Source organism: Carcharodon carcharias, chromosome 11 (genome assembly GCF_017639515.1).
Source record: "Carcharodon carcharias isolate sCarCar2 chromosome 11, sCarCar2.pri, whole genome shotgun sequence".
Taxonomy (NCBI): Eukaryota; Metazoa; Chordata; class Chondrichthyes; order Lamniformes; family Lamnidae; genus Carcharodon; species Carcharodon carcharias.
Genome location: NC_054477.1, coordinates 160,917,986 through 160,937,547, shown reverse-complemented (window position 1 = coordinate 160,937,547; position 19,562 = coordinate 160,917,986). Strand labels below are relative to the sequence as shown.

The following is a 19,562-nucleotide window of genomic DNA, read 5'->3' as shown; positions in this document are numbered from 1 at the left end:
GTATCTACAGGATGTAATAGGTGTGGTTATCTGTTTCCTTGTTGTAGAACAGACTGAATACCATTGCAAAATCAAAGTCCACAGACACCTGAGCTTGAGTGAAAGATTACTTTGGGTGGGGGGGAGGTAGGAGGAAGAAGACTAAGTGCAAAAATAGAAAGAAAGATTTGCATTTATATATTTTTTTATTCATTCACAAGATGTGGGCTTCGCTGGCTGGGCCAGCATTTATTGCCCATCCCTAGTTGCCCTTGAGAAGGTGGTGGTGAACTGCCTTCTTGAACCGCTGCAGTCCATGTGATGTAGGTACACCTACAGTGCCGATAAGGAGTTCCACGATTTTGACCCAGCGACAGTGAAGGAACAGCGCTATATTTCCAAGTCAGAATGGTGAGTCACTTGGAGGGGAATTTCCAGCTGGTGGTGTTCCTATCTATCTGCTGCCTTTGACCTTCCAGTTGGTAGTGGTCGTGTATAGCTCCTTTCAGGACCTCAGGATGTCCCAAAGTGCTTCATAACTCATGAAATACATTTGAAATGAAGACACTGTTATAGTGTAGGGAATGCAACACCCAATTTGCACACAGCAAGCTCCCACAAACAACAATAAGATAAAGTTTTAGTGATGCTGGTTGAGGGATAAAACTTGTCCAGGATACTGGAGAGAACCTCTGAGAATTCTGGAATTCCATCCCTAAACCACCAACTCTTTCCCCTCCTTTATGACACTCCTGAAACCCAACTCATTGACAAGCTTTCAGTTATCTGTCCTAATAACTCCTCACATGGTTGTATTTCAACTTTTGTTCAATAAGTATTCCTGTGAAATCTTTCATGGTGTTTTATTATGTTAAAGGTGCTATTTAAATGCAAGTTATTGTCAATGTGGCACTATGGGGTCTTTGACATCTGCCTGAGGAGAAAGACAAGGGCCTTGGTTTAACATCCCATCAGAAAGATGGCACCCCAAACAATGCAGTGCTCCCTCAGTACAGCACTGGAAATGCCAGCCGAGATCTTTGTGCTCAAGTCTCTGGAGTGGGACTTAACCTATAACTTTCTGTCTCAATGGCACTGAGTGCTATCCACTGAGTCACAGCTGGTTCCTGGATACTTGGCTAGTGGGATGTTGCAATTACACAGGGAAGACACCGTATTCATTTGTATGTTCATTTACATCGGAAGGGAGTTCATAGGCACAAGTAAGGATTTTGCAAAGCGTATTTTGAAGACACGGCTGAACTTAGCCATGTAAAAATAATACAATATAATCTGGAATTCATAAGACAAACTGGCAATCGAACTGCAGGGGAATGACTTTTCTGGAAATGGGTTTCAACAGACTGTATTACTTTTTATAAAAAAGTAGTTATTCATGGTAACCTGATTAATGAGGTGCCATGGTACATCTCCTACGTTCTAATGCTTTAGGGTCTGGTCCATAGAATTCGAAAAGAAGCCAATGGCTGATGTTATTACAGGAGGACATTCAACAACCAAACAGAGGAGATGTTTTCTCCATAAAAGCAGTTGAACAAACACACGACCTTCCTCAGTAAAAAGGAACAGACATCAAACCACCAGTAAAATCCTGAACCCTAAAACCTCCTTTGAAGAGTCCTATTTGAAGTGAGGTATTTCTAGTTATGGGTGATTGAAATGAGAAATCTGTAGCAGCACATGGACATGTTGGCAACATGACCTACTAATTAAATCCATGTGAGCCAGTCTCATCTTAAAAGAGGTCCCAAACATTAGCTTTCTCAACTTATGTCTAGTCAATCAACCGAACAACCATAGTCTTAAACATGAGACCACAGTGACGTAAATCATGCCCCTAAACTAACCACTTTTGCATTTTAACCAGATTCAAATGATAATCGTAACATATTCCGTTAAACTAATGTTGCCAATACAAGCTTTGAAAGTGGGAAATTATGCATCAGTAATATGTAAAGCCTGAAGTGTTTTTTTTTCCACAGCACAGTAACAGAATCGTGAATTTAGCTTATGCTGAGTGTCTGGGAAAGTGGATCTCTCTAAGTAAAATTAGAATTGTTGAGCTTGTGTCTGCAAGACACTAAGCATAACGTATCTTAGCTTATTTTGATCAATAAACTGCAGTTCTAATTTACAGCATACTTGAAGAAGGTTGACAGCAAACAATACGCTGCGTTGGCAACTTTATACTAGGTTTAAAAGGAAGAGATATTGTTTCAAGCTTACAGTGTATGATGACCCTGATCGTGAGACAGTAACAGAATGCACCCCATCATCCAGCTGTACTGACAGCTCCCAGCTCTTCTGTTCTTGTTTAGCAGCAGGAATCCTGCAGACCAAAGTACGAAGAACATTTTATTTCTAAAAGATGAAATAGATGTGCTCAATAAACTTGGATCACAGGGATATATTAAAGGCACTCAATTATTAAAGTGTCACTCGAATTTGAGTCTTATTTTATTAACGATCATCCAATGAATGTTTTGAAATATTTTCTGCCCAAATTGAAAGAAATTGCTCTTTCATCACAGGACCTGCAAACTTGAAAGCAGCTTGCACACAAAACAAAACATGTTCACCCCATGAGAACAAGACTTCTGTTAAAAAAAATTAAATGTTAATAAGTGATATTGCTGGAGAATTTGTTTGTAAAATTCTTATCATGTGTACATGTTTGACTCTGGCAATTATCTCCACTATAGTTTTCTTGAAGCATTCGACATTGAGATCAAATTCAAAGTGCTAATCAAAGAAACAAATTGCAGCAGTTAACGTCATTTTCAGTCAACTCTTTGAAGACCAAAAGCATTTCTGCATCATAAAAATAACAAAAATGCAATTCTGGGTCATATTCAGAGAACACAGTGACTGAAGAACTATTCTGATCATTTACTTCATTTTTCTACTCTATAGTAGGAAGCAGTATTTAATGGGAAATGCTTTTTGTAGAACTTGAAGATACATGAAAAGTAAACAAAATCTTACTTAGAATGTGCAGCAGAGAAACAGGCCATTCAGACAACTGGTCCATGCCAGTGTTTATGTTCCACACAAGTCTCTTCCTTCATCTTACCCTATCAACATAACCTTCTATTCCTCTCTCCCTCATGTATTTTTGTAAAATCGTTTTATTTTAGAAAACACAAAAATACTTACATAAGGTATTGGAATAGTAATACAATTTCTGTTACTGGCAAGGCAACATTGATCCACATAATATCAATAATGTAATAATAATTATCAATTGATGGCATTAAAAGAAACCTTACTCTAAGTGCTTAATATATTGCAAACCCCTGTTTAAGACAAGCAGAAGCCAGTGTTCTCATGCAGTTGCGGAATCATTAATCATTCATAATTTTAGATTATACTAGGATCACCAGCAGTAATGCACATTAGATCTACCATTCTTCTTCAAAGTGACACCATTCTATACAATCAGTTTGGAACATACGAACAGGAGGAGGCCATTCAGACCCTCAAGCCTATTCAGCCATTGAATTGGACCACGGTTAATCGCTACCTTAACTTCATCCTTGGTACCATATTGCTTAATACCCTTGTCTTAACAAAAGTTGTTCATATTTTCAATTATGGCCCAGAATATTTTTTAAACATTGGTGCTGTGCATCTTTGTACCATGTTCATGTACAAATTAAGCTAATAAGCACTCAAATTGTCCTTAAGAGTACAATTTGGCTCACTATCACCAGCTATTATTTTAATAGCTTAATTAGTTTTTACACCAATCTGCTGTCTTAGCTTGAGATCAACAGAAGAGATGTTCCTACTGGGAAGTCAATTTAAGAACAATACATGGTACCCAGTACGATTAAAGCTTTACACCTTCGCAAAGCACACAAGCAGTCAACATAACAAAATTAATTCAGATACATGACCAGTGGCTCCATGTATTTTGAAAGGCTTGGTTATTTTCAAATGCTGGAATAGTTTTAGGATTACACCGACCAAAAAATGTGCATTAAAAAAGGTTAGAATTGTAGCAAACAAGGTTTAACACTGCAATCACCATTTGCTAAATTAATTGCTTAGAAGGCATTAATAATTCATTTCTTTGATTTTTTTTAAATTACAAGATTACAAATGCACCTAATATAAACAAACTAAATTGGTATTGCAACACAGCGATGCTTATCGGACAATGACATGACCTACCCATGCATGAACTGCCCAAATGTAAACTCTGCTTGTTAAAAGTTCCACCCCATGGTGCAGTGACTATTTTTTGCTGAAATTTTAAACAAGAGAAACTCCAGGCACCAAACAATTCATCTGTAATATGCAGAACATTCATTCAATGTCAAGTTCAAAGCGATTATTTCTTACAATTTTGTCAATGTCACAAAAACAAGTTTCAAAGTGGGTTTTTTCTTCTTACCTGGTAGCAAACATTAACTACTTGAGGACACAAGTGAAGAACAGCAACTTGCATTGATATAGTGCCTTTATTGTGCTAAAAACCTCACAGGAACATTATCGGACAAAAATAAGACATGGAATCAAGATATTAGGACAGGTGGCCAAAAAGCTTGGTCAATAAGAATTTTTAAGGAGCATCTTTGGAACGAGAGAGAGGTACAGAGGTTTAGGGAGGGAATTGCAAAGCTCAGGGTCCATGTAGTTGACGGTACAGCTGGCAATGAATGAGCTGAGGAAATCAGGAATGTACTTAAGATCAAAATTGGAACAGCGCAGAGATCTGGGAGAGTCGTAGGGCTGGGGGAGTTTGCAGAGATATGGAGGGGCGAGACCATGGAGGGATATTTGAACAGGAGCATGAGAATTTTAAAGTTGAGACATGGCTGGATCCCAAGTCATTGTAGGTCAGTGAGCTCAGGGGTGAGGGATAAATGGGACTTGGTGCAAATTAGGATATGGGCAGCAGAGTTTTCCATGGGTTTGAGTTTAATAAGGGTGGAAGATGAGAGACCAACCAGGAGAGCATTGGAATAGTCAAGTCTAGAGACAGCAAAAGTGCAGATGAGGGTCTCACCAGCCAATGAGCTGAGGCAAGGATAGAGATCAGAACATCAGGACCTAGAAATTTGGGTTTATACCCCCGTTTTCAGGCACTGCATTGACGACTACACCCAAAACCAGCGGGCAGGAAGCACAAGTACATTTCCAACTGGAAGTGAACCTGCAACTATCTTGGGCAAAGATAAGAGGCGTCCTTTCCTTACAAATGATGCCGGTGTTAGCTCCTTTGCAAATGAAAATAAGAGGCCAAACACCTGCCTCAGATCCCCAATCTGACATTAGTTTGTCCTGAAGCAGCCAGCTCTATCACAAGTAACACTTGGGGAAACTAATCCTAGGGAAACTCTGCCAACCATGAACATAGCTGAGTGCAGAGCCAGGAAGAGCACAACCCCACATTAAAGACCCTGACCCCTGCCCCATCACCACTGGATGTGGGAGGTGTAAAGTGGGTGCCGGGTTTCCTACAATACAACAGTGACTATATTTCAAGATGTACTTCATTGGCTGTAATGCCCATTGCGACATTCTGAGGTTGTGAAAGGTGCTTTATAAATGTAAGTCTGGACTACTGTGTACAGTTTTAGTCCATTTACTTAAAAAAGGATAATAATAGCATTAGAAGCATATCAGAGGAGGTTCACTTGACTGATTCTTGGGATTGGGATGGGAACGTGGCGGGAGTGGGGGGGTGCGGGTATGCTACGAGGAAAGATTGACAGGTTGCAGTTTAGAAGAATGAGAGGTGACCTTATTGAAACATATTACTCCCTGAGGGGAATTGACAGGGTGGATGCAGAGAAGATGTCTCCCTTGTGGGAGAGACCAGAACTAGGGACACAGTTTAAAAATAAGGGATCTCCCATTTAAGATGGAGATCAGGAGAATTTTTTTTTCTGGGGCTGTAATGCCCATTGCGACATTCTGAGGTTGTGAAAGGTGCTTTATAAATGTAAGTCTGGACTACTGTGTACAGTTTTAATCTATTTACTTGAAAAAGGATAATAATAGCATTAGAAGCAAGTGAAATTCTCTTTCCCAGAAAGCAGTGGAAGCTGGTTCAGTGAATATTTTTAAGGCCTACTCCTGCTCCTAAACCCTCTAATTGTATGTACTTTCTTTCCTACCAAAGGACTACTGATCACATCACAGCTGACAAATGTGTTTTTTAAAATTTCCTCCAGTCTTTGCCAGTTGATTGTTGCCAGATCAGGGGCAATGACATCTGAGACTCAATCCTTCACTATCTGGCACAGAAAACTTACCCTTTGCACCTCTTCTGGTCCTGAATTTCTAGGCCAAGCAATCACTTAACCATCAAATCCTAAGCAAAGCATGAAGCTATTCCACAGTGCATCAGGTTCCTAACCAATGATTACAATTTTCATTGACGCACAACAGCCAATTGGGAAAAATCAGAGAATGAGAAATTTTAAAATAGGGAAAGAGCAAGAAAGACAGGTCAAGAGAGTGAGAAAGAGAAAACAAGAAGTAAACGCATTTATACACAATATAAACAGAAAATGCTGGAAAAACTCAGCAGGTCTCGCAGGTCTGGTAGAGAGAGAAGCAGAGTTAACATTTCGAGTCCAATATGACTCTTCAGCGGAATGAGGAAAGGGCTCCAACAAAAAGTCGTATGCAACTTGAAATACTGTTTCTCTCTCCAAAGATGCTGAGAGACCTGCTGACTCCAGTACTTTCCGTCTTTATTTCAGATCTCCAGTATCTGCTGTACTTTGCTTTAATTTTGCATTTAAAAATCACCTTTGAAGAGAACTGGCCATCCAAAATGCTTTTCTAGCCAATGAAATACTAGTAGTTATTTGCAATGTAGGAAATGGGGTAGCCAATCTCCGCACAGCAAGTTCCCACAAACAGTAATGTAATTAATGATCAGATAATCTGCTGTAAGTGACGTTGGTTGAGGGGTAAAAATATTAGTTAGGAACCAGGGATAACTCCCTACCCTTTCCTCAAAATGGGGACATTTATGTCCGCCTGATGGGGCTGACAGGGCCTCAGTTTAAAGTCTCATCCAAAAGACGACAGGAGAAAGAAAGGAATAGAATGTTATGTTGATAGAGTGAGAAGAAGTAGGAATGGGAGGAGTTTCATGTAGAGCATAAACACTGGCATTGACCTGCTGAGCAAAATGGTCTGTTTCTGTGTTGTAAAATACAGTGTAACAATAATATAATTTCTATCATAGTAGCAGCTTTTGTAATAATGTGACTTGCAATTGAATTTAAATTGTAAATATAATTTCCATAGTTCAATACCTCGTTGTTTGGGATGAGGGCAGCTTGAGAGAAAAGACAAATAATTTGTTTTATGTTTCCTACTGAGTCCAGCCGTCAGTCTCCATTTTATGGACATAGGTAAAGCAATACAATCAGGAGCCATACAAGACCTTCCAAAAATCAATTAAAGTTTAATTTGCTGATCCTTTATTTAAATAGTTCTTATCCCTCAAGGTTTTATTACCTTAAATGAAAAGGGAATTTAAACAGTTGTCTTAAGGTAAGAAAAATCTAGCACAACTTTCTAACATCTGCTAATCTTACAATGTTGTTGATCAAATATAGGCTTTGAATTAAAAAAACTTACATTGAAAGTAAATTCTGATCTTAAGTAGCTTAGCTATGCAGTGAAAGGATCATTAAGAAACCCTTAGTCATAACTTCCACTGCAGGGAGTCACAAAAATGATCAAGAATAATGTGGCCAGTTTTGTGGGAGCTGAGGTCAGTTTTTGCATACGAACGCACACTAGAGAAGTCAGTCATTCATCTGAAATGATTTCAGAGAATTTGCAAGACCGTGAAAGATATGTTATGCAAGCATATAGAAGTATTCAGTGGAGGTGGACAAGACCAGCTACATGGAGACTACAAAGCAGCCCTCCCATGGTTCATGAATAAGTCGAGGAAATGATCAGAAAAAAACGGAGAGATGTTTGGACAGATGGCCCATTTAAAACACATGGGATAAAGTGGCAGCAATTTGAATGAAATGTTAGATTTTGTTAATAATTGATCTTTATTCTCCAAAGTCCCCAGACAGGTAAATGAATAAATCCTTGAAGTGTTACCAAGAGAACTATTTAAATGTTAAAAACTGTACGAAAACTTCAAGTATAATCAGACGCAAAGGAAGGTCAGGATTAAAGGAATTTTAAATAGCATGAATCTGTTCCAACCAAAACAATGCTGAAGATTTATTTTGTGATCATTCTGCACTTTGAACACTCGTTCCCTCCGTGGATAACAAACTCTCGGCTTTCACTGCAGCATTTCCTCCCTGTTGCACCACCAGTTGTAGCTTGTATATTCAATCCTTCAGCAAAAAAAAGATTTTGTCTAGCTGGCCAGCATTCCCAAAATCCAGAACTATTATGTTATATTCTCAACATGTTCACTCATCCTGGATGTTCACAACAAATATACCCTTTCAGATCACTCTGATTCAACATCACAAATATCTTCATATTGGCTCTAAGTTATTCACATTAAAAAGTATTTCAAAACAAAGTATGAATCAACTCAACCCACTATGACTTTTCTAAATCGTGCATAACTGTTTAAAAAATTGTTTAAGTTATTAGACTGTTCAAAATAACATCTGAAGTTTACTTCTTTGTCCATAATAAATTAAAAATGTGGTTTTCCCTTATTTCAAATTCCAATGCCCTTGCTTCACACTTACAACAACTGAACGTTACTTAAAAGCAGGGCAAATATCTTTTCAAATTCCTGTTCTCACACACAAATCATCAAGGAAACTATGTCATGCAGAGACAGGGGTCATTCTCCTACTGAGGCAAATTCTTTTAATACTCGTATTCTGGTCTAGTACTTTTGTCTACACCTATTAGAATGACATATAACTTTACAAGCAGGTAACGTATTTATCTGTCACCTACTCAAAGTAGCCAGTTTTTCTACGCTCAACAGAGTAGAAAAGCAAATAATTATAAAATCACCGCTTAAACACCTACTTAACCAGAGATTTGCAATAAACCTTTGGAATAAAAATGGCACTTCAAGATTTGGGAAAGTTGTTTTTTAAAAGTTAGTCATTAAATGCTTTTGCTTTGAAAACAAAAATCGTTTTAGGTTTGCTATGTAATAAGCTATTTGAGAGTTTATGACTACAGTTGTACTACACCACTGGCTCTCCCGGGCTGGTGATCTGATGTGTTGATACAGTCTCAGTTATAAATCCCCATATGGATCAACCTATAAAATAGAATCTCATGCATTACAGTTGTTCACACTAAATTAACATTTCTACACTATATAAAAATACAAGGCTTTAATTTTTCAGGCTTATTTGAGTGCAGGCAATATTCCTCACCACCAACAAATTGTTCTGATACTAAGACTAGTTTTAGTCTTAGAAATATTTATTTTGGTTAATATTCTTTTTAAAAGGTTTGCAGAAACTTAGAGCTGAATGAAGGTCCCATTCTTAATTTTTACTCGGCACCATTTCAGAACACATTGGAACAGGAAGGGGTTTTAAGCAAAATGATAACGCACTAGCTCGTTATTTCTGTGGTATAACGTTCGAGTTTTCAAAAACTTTTTGCAGGGGGGAATTCTATAAAGAATAAGCAAAGCTCATGAATGATATGCGGAGAAATTCATAAATAAGTGGTGCATTATATAAATAAAGTGGCAATTTTTCTGTGGACATTACCACAAACAATGAAGTTACTATGGATTAACCTATATTGCTAAATGATAAAGGAATAGTTAGAAACAACAGATCTCTGTAACTTTATTAAGTTTAAGATGTGAAAATAGCAGCATCTTAGATTTACATCAACCTTGCTAACATTGTAGTACATGCAACAGAATCACAATACATAACTGAAACTTCTGCCTTCCAATGGTATAAAGAATTACAAAGCATGCTACAGCACAGAAACGTAACTCAGTCCAACTGGCCCATGCTTCTGATGAGTCTCCATCCACCCCTCTTCATCCAACCCCATAAGCATACTCTTCTATTCCTGTCTCCCTCATGTGTTTATGCAACTTCCCCTTAAACGTATCTATGTTATTCACCTTAACCACTCCCTGTGGTAGCAAGTTCCACATTCTCAGCACTCTCTGGGTTCCTCTCCATTCGCTTCTCCATTTTCCTCACTGTAATACTGCACCTCACCTCAGCAAATTACCCACAGGGGTGGAGATAATCTACAGAACAGACGGGAAACTGTTCAACATACACACCTTCAATCCAAACTCAAAACTACTCCAACCTAAGCCATAGGGCTTCAGTATGCAGATGACTGTGTGCGCACTAACTCAGAAAATGAGCTCCAGGTCATTGTTGACTCCTGTTAAGAAGCACATGAAAAAATTGGCCTTTCACTATTCACCTGGAAAACTAAAAAACTAAAAACTAAAACTAAAACTAAAAAACTCTTCTAACAGCAAAATATCTCCCCCTGTTGATTAAGATCAAAGGTGAGATCCTGGAACATGTGGACCATTTTCCTTATCTTGGGAGTCTTCTCTCGATGAAAGCAGACTAGAAGATGAAACTCGTCATCATAGAAACTAGGAGCAGAAGTAGGCCATTCGGCCCTTCGAGCCTGTGCCGCCATTCAATATGATCATGGCTCATCCTCTATCTCAACGCCATACTCCCACTTCCTCTCCATACCCCTTGATGCTCCTGATATCCTAAAATTTATCAATTTCTTTCTTGATTATACTCAGTGACCTGAGCCCCACAGCCTTCTGTGGTACAGCATTCCACAGGTTGACCATCCTGAGTGAAGAAATTTTTCCTCATCTCAGTCCTAAATGGCCTGCCCCATATCCAGAGACTGTGGCCCCTGGTTCTAGACTACCCAACCAGGGGAAACATCCTCCCTGCATTCAGTCTGTCTAGCCCTGTTACAATTTTATACGTTTCAATCAGATCCCCTCTCATTCTTCTAAACTCTAGTGAATATAGGCCCAGTTGAACCAATCTCTTCTCATACGACAGTCCTGCCATCCCCAGTATCAGCCTAGTGAAACTTCGCTGCACTCCCTCTAAGGCAAATATATCCTTTCTTAGGTAGGGAGACCAAAGCTGCACACAATACTCCAGGTGTGGTCTCACCAAGGCCCTGTATAATTGCAGTAAGACATTTCTACTTCTGAATTCAAATCCTCTTGCAATGAAGGCCAACATACCATTTGCCTTCCCAATTGCTTGCTGCACCTGCCTATTTACTTTCATTGACTGGTGAACAAGGACACCTAGATTCCTTTGTACATCCACATTTCCCAATATATCACCATTTAAATAATACTCTGCCTTTCTGTTTTTCAGACCGAAGCGTATAGCTTCACATTTACTCATGTCATACTGCATCTGACATGTGTTTGCCCACATACGCAACTTGTCTAAATCGCCCTGAAGCCTCCTTGCCTCTTCCTCACAACCCCACCCAGTTTTGTGTCATCAGAAAACTTGGAAATATTGCATTTGGTTTCCTCATCCAGGTCATTTATATATATCGTGAATAACTGGGGCCCAAGCACTGATCCCTGCGGGTACACCACTAGTCACCGCCTGTCATCTGGAAAAAGACCCATTTATTCCCACTCTCTATTTCCAGTCTGTCAACCAATTCTCAATCCATGCCTGTACATTACCCCCAATACCATGTGCTTTCATTTTGCCCACTAGCCTCTTATGTGGGACCTTATTAAAAGCCTTCTTGAAATCCAAATACATCATATCCACTGGTTCTCCCTTATCTATTCTACTAGATACATCCTCAAAAGACTTCAGTAGATTAGTTAAGCATGATTCCCCTTTCATAAACCCATGCTGGCTTTGTCTAATCCCGTTAATGATTTCCAAGTGTTCTATTACCAAGTCTTTTATAATAAGACTCCAGCATTTTCCCCACTACTGATGTTAGGCTAATTGGTCTGTAATTCTCTGTTTTTTTCTCTCCCTTCTTGTTTAAATAGTGGGGTTACATTTGCCACCCTCCAATCTGTAGGAATTGCTCCAGAGTCTATAGAATTTTGGAAGATGACCACCAATGCATCCAATATTTCCAGGGCCACTTCCTTTAGTGCTGGGGATTTTTCAGCCTTTAACCCCATTAATTTCTCTAGCACCATTTTTTTTACTAATACTGATTTTCTTCAATTCCTCCCTCTCAATAGACAGTTGATTCCATAACATTTCTGGGAAATTATTTGTGTCCTCTTGTGAAGACAGAACCAAAATATGTGTTAAATTTTTCTGCCATTTGCATCTCCAAAGCTTAGGTCAGTCTTCGGCTGACTGAGGAAGAATGTATTTGAAGGCCAGATCTCAAACTTGGTTTATTGTTAAGATCACGGTTTACCAGGCAGCAGCAATCACTGTGTTCCTGTATGCTTCAGAGACTTGGACAACCTACAGCAAGAACCAAAAGCACTGGAGAAGCACCACCGGCAATGTCTTCACAAGATCCTCCAAATTCGGTGGCAAGAAAGGTGATCTAACAGCAATGCCTCTCCCAAGTCAACTTGTTCAGCATCAAGGCACTAATCATTCAAAACCAGCTCCAATGGGAAGGACATGATGCTCATATGCCTGACGCCAGGTTCCCGAAGTAACTGCTCTACCCGGAACTTGGGCACCGCAAGAGACTCCCAGGAGGACATTGGAAATGTCGGGATGTCTTCAAAGCAGCCCTGAAACGGTCAAACATATGGGCTGACTCACGGAGACCCTGGCTTGTGACTGACTGAAATGGAGAAGGTTGATTCGAGAAGACACAGAACACATCAAGAGGCTTTGTCAGGAATGTGCAGAGGTGAAGTTGAGGCATCAAAGGCAGCACACAAACCTCCAAAACAAAACATCTACTCCTTCAAGCACCACCTGCCTCACATGTGGCAGAGTCTGCAGATTGCACATTGGATTATCAGCCACGTCAGAACCCAACAAACTGGAGTGGAAGTGAGTCATCTTCAATTCCGAGGACTGCCTAAGAGGGAGAAGATTCCCTCGGCTAAGAGGATGCTCCTGAATTCCTTATTGGATTTATTAGTGACTATATTATATTTCTAGCTGCTAGTTTTGGAGCCCCCCCCGCCCCCCCCCCATAAATGGAAACATCTCCCCTACATCTATCATTCAGAAAACATACTTAATTTAAAGCCCTCTATCAGATCATCCCTCAGCCTTCTTTTTTCTAGAGAGAGGGGCCCAACCCGGTTGATCTTTCCTGCTAAGTTCTGATAGCATTATTGAGAATTTATTTTGCATCTTCTCCATTGCCTCTATATCCTTTTTATGATATGGAGACCAAAACTGTGCATGGAACTAAAAGCGTGGTCCAACTAAGGTTCCACCCTACTTGGCTTTTGAATTCCAGCACCTCTAGAAATGAACCCAAGAACTTGGTTTTCATTTTTATGGCCTTAGTTTTGAAATTCTTTTTGTATATTGTAATGAATATTATTTTTATGATAGTTGATTCGAGTGCTGTAAAGCTATGATGATGGTTAGCGAGATCTTGTGGTGCAGTGGGTAGCGACCCTTCCTCTGGGCCAGAAGCTCAGGGTCCAAGTTCCACTCCAGGACTTGGTGACCAAGGCAGGTGCATTCATAACATGGTCAAGCAAGTTGACCATAAACTGTAAATCCTTCCAATATGCCTGATGGCAAGTGGAAAGAGTGGGAGAGTTTCCTAGTCAGCCATACTGCAGAAGGGAACGGCAAACCACTGCGGTACTTTGCCAAGCATCATCATGGCCAATCCAATGCAGTCCGTGGTTGCCAACACCCTCTAGGCTCTGGTCCCTGGAGGAGGAGGAGGATGATGAGGATGATAGTTAAAAATAGAAAAACAAAATACCATAGTTAGTTATTTGGAATCATGCTCAATGGCATGAAAGGGGAAGCCTCTGATGTGGATAATACAGATCAATAACAGCCACACAATCAAATTCTTTAGTCAGAACCTTAGATTACACTCTTTTCATATGAAGTTCTCACTACTCATTCAAACTTGAGCCAATATGAAATAATGCCAAAAGCAAAATACTGCAGATGCTGGAATTCTGATATAAAAACACCAAACGCTGGAAAACACTTGGCAGGTCAGGCAGCACCATATGTGGCTCAGTGTTAAAAATGCTTTGATTGATAACACTCTTGTGCCTTGAGACATTATGCAGCTAAATTGTTATTGACATGGGCTGCATGTCAATTGCATTGCCTGAAACGTTCGTTCTTGTTCCTTGAGTATTGCGGGAAAAAAAGAGACATGCTGTCGAAGCTTTTCATCTTGCACTCTTCAGGACAGATGCAAGAATGCCAAATTTCAAAGGGAGTCACAATTTATCCTGCATGTGGAGGGTGCTGATCGGCTGGCAAGTTGATTCTAATTGGTCGAGGCGTTGCCATGGAGAGCTCTTGCGTTTCTCTCTATGGGTGCTGCCTGACCTACTGAGTCTTTCTAGCATTTTCTGTTTTTTACAGTAATTCCATTTGGATACTGCATGTAGACCTTGGAATTAATTAGGTAAGAATGTTCCAAAATATTTAAGATTGATAATAAAATCAGGAAATTATGTTGGTGCTGAAGGTGTTGATGAATTTTTATAAAGTTGCTTATTTATCCATCTTATTGCTGCTGCACGGCAAGCATTACGCAACAGACAAACAGATCCCAAACTGGGTTAGAAATTTGTTGGTAAGCAGCGAGTTGGAGGGGAATAGAGGAAATCATGCTCAAGTTACTGTACATCTTCCCGTAGCCAAAGCATTGAGAAGGCTGAGGTGCTCATTGACGCTTCCCAACTGCTTGCTGCCAATAGGTGCGAAGTATAAATACGAAAATAACAAGTTAACATTTTGAATAACATTTTATACAGCCTCCCACCTACCACCCTCCATAAACTTGAGCTCATCCAAAATTCTGCAGCCAATGTCAATAACAACTTAGTTGCATAATGTCTCAAGGCACAAGGGTGCTATCAATCAAAGCATTTTTAACACTGAGCCACTTATGATGATATTAGGACAGGTGACCAAAAACTTGGGCTAAGGAGGTAGGTTTCAAGGTGAACCTTAAAGGAGGAGAGAGAGGCAAAGGTGCTTAGGGAGGAAATTCCAGAGTTTAGGACCCAGACAGTTGAAGGCATGCTCACCAATGGTGGAGTGATGAAAATTGGGGATTTACAACAGGCTAGAATTAAAGAAGTATAGAGATATCAAAGACTTGTAGACCTACAAGTGGTTACAGAGACGGGGTGGGGCCTTGAAAGCATTTGAAAACAAGGATGATGGTATTAAAATTGAGGCTTGTCTGACCAAGAGTCAGTGTAGCTCAGCGAGCACAGGGGCGATGGGTGAATGAGACTTGGTGCTCATTAAGATATGAGCAGCAGGGCTCTGGATCAGCACAGGTTTATTTAGGATGAAAGATAGGAAGCTGGCCAGGACAGCACTGGAACAACCTAACTGAGAGATAATTGGGGCATGTGCAGTAGTAAGGTCTGGTAAGTACAAGGTTAATGTGGGACTGAGTACAGTACCGCCCACATAGTGATGTAAGAAAGCACATGACCCAGAGCCAGGGTCAGTCCAGGGATGGACAGAAATGTGTAATGGCCTGGGATGGAGTCAGCTCCACTCCTGTACTCTCTATCATACATATGTACATAGTTATGAGTTGCTAATAAAGACTTGCTGTTAATATACTCAAGACTACAAAGCCTAATTCATGATGTAGCAGGATTCTTTGTGGCAGCATCCAGGTCAAAAACCCTGATCCTCACAAGAGTGCAGAAACACTAAGGAAAAGAACAACTTCAGTGGAAACAAACTCCCAACTGATGCTACAGATGCAGAGAAAATTCACCAGAAAGAAAAAGCTCCAAAGAGAGAAAAGTCTGGAAGGGAAAAGTTGAAGTTTACTCCAGCAAAAGACTCCACCGAATTTCCCTGGGAAATCTGGCTTCAGCAAGCAGAGCTCACCGCTTGCAAGGGTGAGATAAGTTTTTTTAAATTCTAGGCAGCCAGTCCTGAGAAACCCCTTTTCATTCATTCAGTCAGAAGTGCTGTTTGAAAGAAACCCGTCACTAATCCCAATCCCTGACTCCAATTCTCAACACGTGGCTCCTGAGTTTGACAAGGAAAAACATTTTTCAAGAGATAATTAATTTTTCCTACTTTAGTTACCTCACAACCATCCAATTTCCTAAACGGCAAGCCCACAGTTCTTTTCTACGCGTCCTGACTCGCAACGCTATACCACTGATTAAATTGAGTCAGTGGCCATTGCAGACCCTTCTTCAGGCAGAAGTGTGCAGCCGCCATTTTGGAGAGCCTGCCAAAAACTGGCAACCATGGGAAGATCCATTGTTTGGTACTGAATGCCAGCGCCAATTTGGAAGCCTTTATTATCTTAAAGCTGTGCCCACACTTTTAAAATCTTCAAAATGAACCACAGATCCAACTCATCAGGTCGGTTTGGACCAACCCAAGGGCCAAATCTAACAGGACATTTGTCATCCTTGAGAAGTGATTTTTCACATTTCTTGAGTATATCAAGCCTCAGTAAAAAACCAGAGGAACATCAGATTAATGTTTTTTTTTTCACTGGTTTAGTAATTCTTGCAATCATGTTGTCCTGATGCAAAGCATTGATGAATCTGAAACCAGCTTCGAGGAACTGTTCACAGCCTTTGATGAACGTTTTAATCTTCCAGCTGAGGAGGATCCAAAGCTTAAAAAGAAGCATAGGAAACACCCAGCAAAATGATGGAAAGGCAAGACAGCACCTGAACAAACCACACGCAGGCACCAGAGAGACACAGAACATTCCAGCAGCTCCAGTTATATATCTTTATGGGGAGCCCAAGGCAGAAGGCCCAAGTGATTTCCTTTTCGAAGGCATGGATACTTTTGCAGAACTGTACTAGCGGCTGGTAGTGAACGACATGGAAAAAGCCCTGTGCCAGGTGGATCAAGAAAAAGCAGAGGTTCAATCAGAAAATGTTCACATCAAACCTGAGTTGGGCAAACTCAACATCAAGTATAGCCAGGGACAACAACATACACAAAGGCACTCACAGAGCTCATCGCCCTGAAAGAATCTTTGACAGACCAATACCTGCCCCTGGAAAAACACAAGGAGTTGGAAAAGACGTCGAATGCTACTTCAGAAAAATCCGTGTTGGAGCTATCAGCAACGACAAAGCTATACACTGACACACAGATTCAGAGTACAAGAATGACCAAGAAAATAAACAGTTGAAAGAGCAGCTAATTGTCTTTCAGGATCAGAATCAAAAACAATCCACTGCCCTTCAGCAACATGACAGAATAAAGAATACCTTTAGCAGTAGAATGGCAGATCAAACTCAATGGGCTGAATCTTACGAGTCAGCGAGCGGGGGGGCGGAGCCCGCTCGCTGACACGTAAAATTACGCGGGGTGACGTTGGGGGGAACTCCCAACGTCACCGCGCCCAATTTAAATTTTCAGGAAGGCGGGTCCGCAGCAAAATCAGCTGTGCGCCTATCGACCTGTCAATGGCCAATTGAGGCCGTTGACAGGATAAATTAAGCAATTAAAGGACCTGCCCATCCAACCTTAAGGTTGGCAGGCAGGCCAGGAGCCCCAGCGGGAACTAGAAAAAACATGAAACCTCATCCACGGGTGGGATGAAGTTTCATGTAAGCTTTAAAAATTTTTAATAAAGATTGTGTAAAAATTATGGACATGTCCCAACTCATGTCACATGAGAGGACATGTAAGGGAAATTTTATTTTTCTTTTATCTTTTTTACATGTAGAGCCAATCTTCCTGAGGCTGCACTGTCTACAAAGAACTGAAGTTAAAGAAACTCACTTTGAATTAGATTATTCAGGGTATCATGTTTCTTTGCCTAGATCTTTTAAAATCGATGTGTTTTACTGTCGCCTTAACAGAGGTGTGACTAGGAGTCAGATTAATTAGGGAATTTAGAAGTTATTAGAGTTGTAATTTGTTGACATATGTATGTGCTTAAAATCATTTCTCTTATTAATAAATGTTTAATCTGGTTTTGTAAAAACCTATAAGGTTCGGTGGTCTTATTACTACTGAATTCAAAGCCCACATCTCAAAACATACAAATTACAAAAATAGTTGTAGCAGTTGTCTCAAGTTTCCCTCTGGGATTTGAACAACTCAGCATTTACCATCGGCTGTGCCATAACACTATTGGCTCGGTTTTCAGGGAAGGCTCAGAAATGTTCACAACTCCCGGAGGAAGCTGAGAGATACAAGAATGAGACTACAGCACTGAAGGAAACAGTTGCACCTTGGAAAAAGATTGCATTCCCAAAGAGATATACGAAGGGATGAAAATCCAGAACATGGAATGACAGGTGAAGGTAAAAGTTCTCACTAAAGAGCACGAAGTCTTTCAAAAATAAGTGACAGAAGCGCAATTACAGGATGTAAGCTTGAAAGGGAGCACAGAGGAATTATACTCTGCCAAGGAAAAAAACAATCAGCAGAGAGAAAACAACATGGAGTAGCAAACAGTTCTTAAGCTGATTACAGACAATGTACATCAGCTCGTTCTCTCTCCTGAGCAGGGATGAGTGAATAGCCCCACGTTTCCTCCAGATAAGATATCAAGATCACTCTTGTTAGCCAGGTTGAACATCACAGTTCTGAGACCTCATACAACAAAGAGTATCCAGATTCTGATTTCACCTGTGATCTCTCTTCTCTTTTTGCAGATCAGGTTTGTCCATCATCATTCCAGATCCTGGGAAGTCCCAAGTGGTCAGACCTACCTATTGTACACAAGATTACTAAAGCATCTCCAGTGGAAGTGGTACCAGAGAAGGATCAACAGTCTTAGGAGCCTCCACCTCCAACAATGACGACAGTACAGTTGGTAGACAAACCAAGCACTGTGCACACACGGTAACTTCCAGGCAGCGTGCCAAAACCACAGCGGGTGCTGGAACCTCATAGTGGTCTCGCACCATCAACAACAAAAATACAGAGCTGAGCATGTTACTCAATCTTCTTCTTTCCACAGGAACACCCTTCCTCAGCCTCAGAGAGCTTCCTGATGGCCAACACAGAAAAAGAAGTAAAGGCACGGCCAAGCAGACATACACAATTTTCATCCACTCCGCAAGAAACAATCAAGAGTGACAACAACCATGCACTGCCAAACCCACCAGACCAACCAAGCATGGTTTAACATTAAGCAAAAAACAGATGAAAACATTCCCAAACGCCAGTTCAACCTCCAAGCCAACAAGACAAACCAGAACCTACTACTCTCCCGACAAAACAGCAAAAGAGATGTGGAAGGGTTATAAGGCCTCCAGACCATCTGAACCTCTTATTCCAAGGACTTGAAGGGGGGAGATGGGGTAGTAAGAATGTTGTCAATGTTAGTACTGGAATAGCAATAATGCTAGAATAGCATTAAGGTTGTAACAAGAATGTAAATGCACAAGACTTTATCCCAAGAATATAGCATTTAGTTTAAGTAAACTAAAGTAACTCTATATGCATGGGACA

At 40.4% G+C, this 19,562-nt stretch overlaps 1 protein-coding gene across 3 annotated transcripts in view; it reads right to left on the bottom strand.

The window, feature by feature from the left end:
- The window catches only part of pcca (propionyl-CoA carboxylase subunit alpha), a 343,073-nt gene that overhangs the window by 122,425 nt on the left and 201,086 nt on the right, over positions 1-19,562 (bottom strand). For all 3 annotated transcript variants that reach the window (XM_041199770.1, XM_041199771.1, XM_041199772.1), the window contains one exon: positions 2,227-2,329. In XM_041199770.1, coding sequence (XP_041055704.1) covers positions 2,227-2,329 — 103 coding nt within the window. The remainder of the gene's footprint in view (positions 1-2,226; positions 2,330-19,562) is intronic.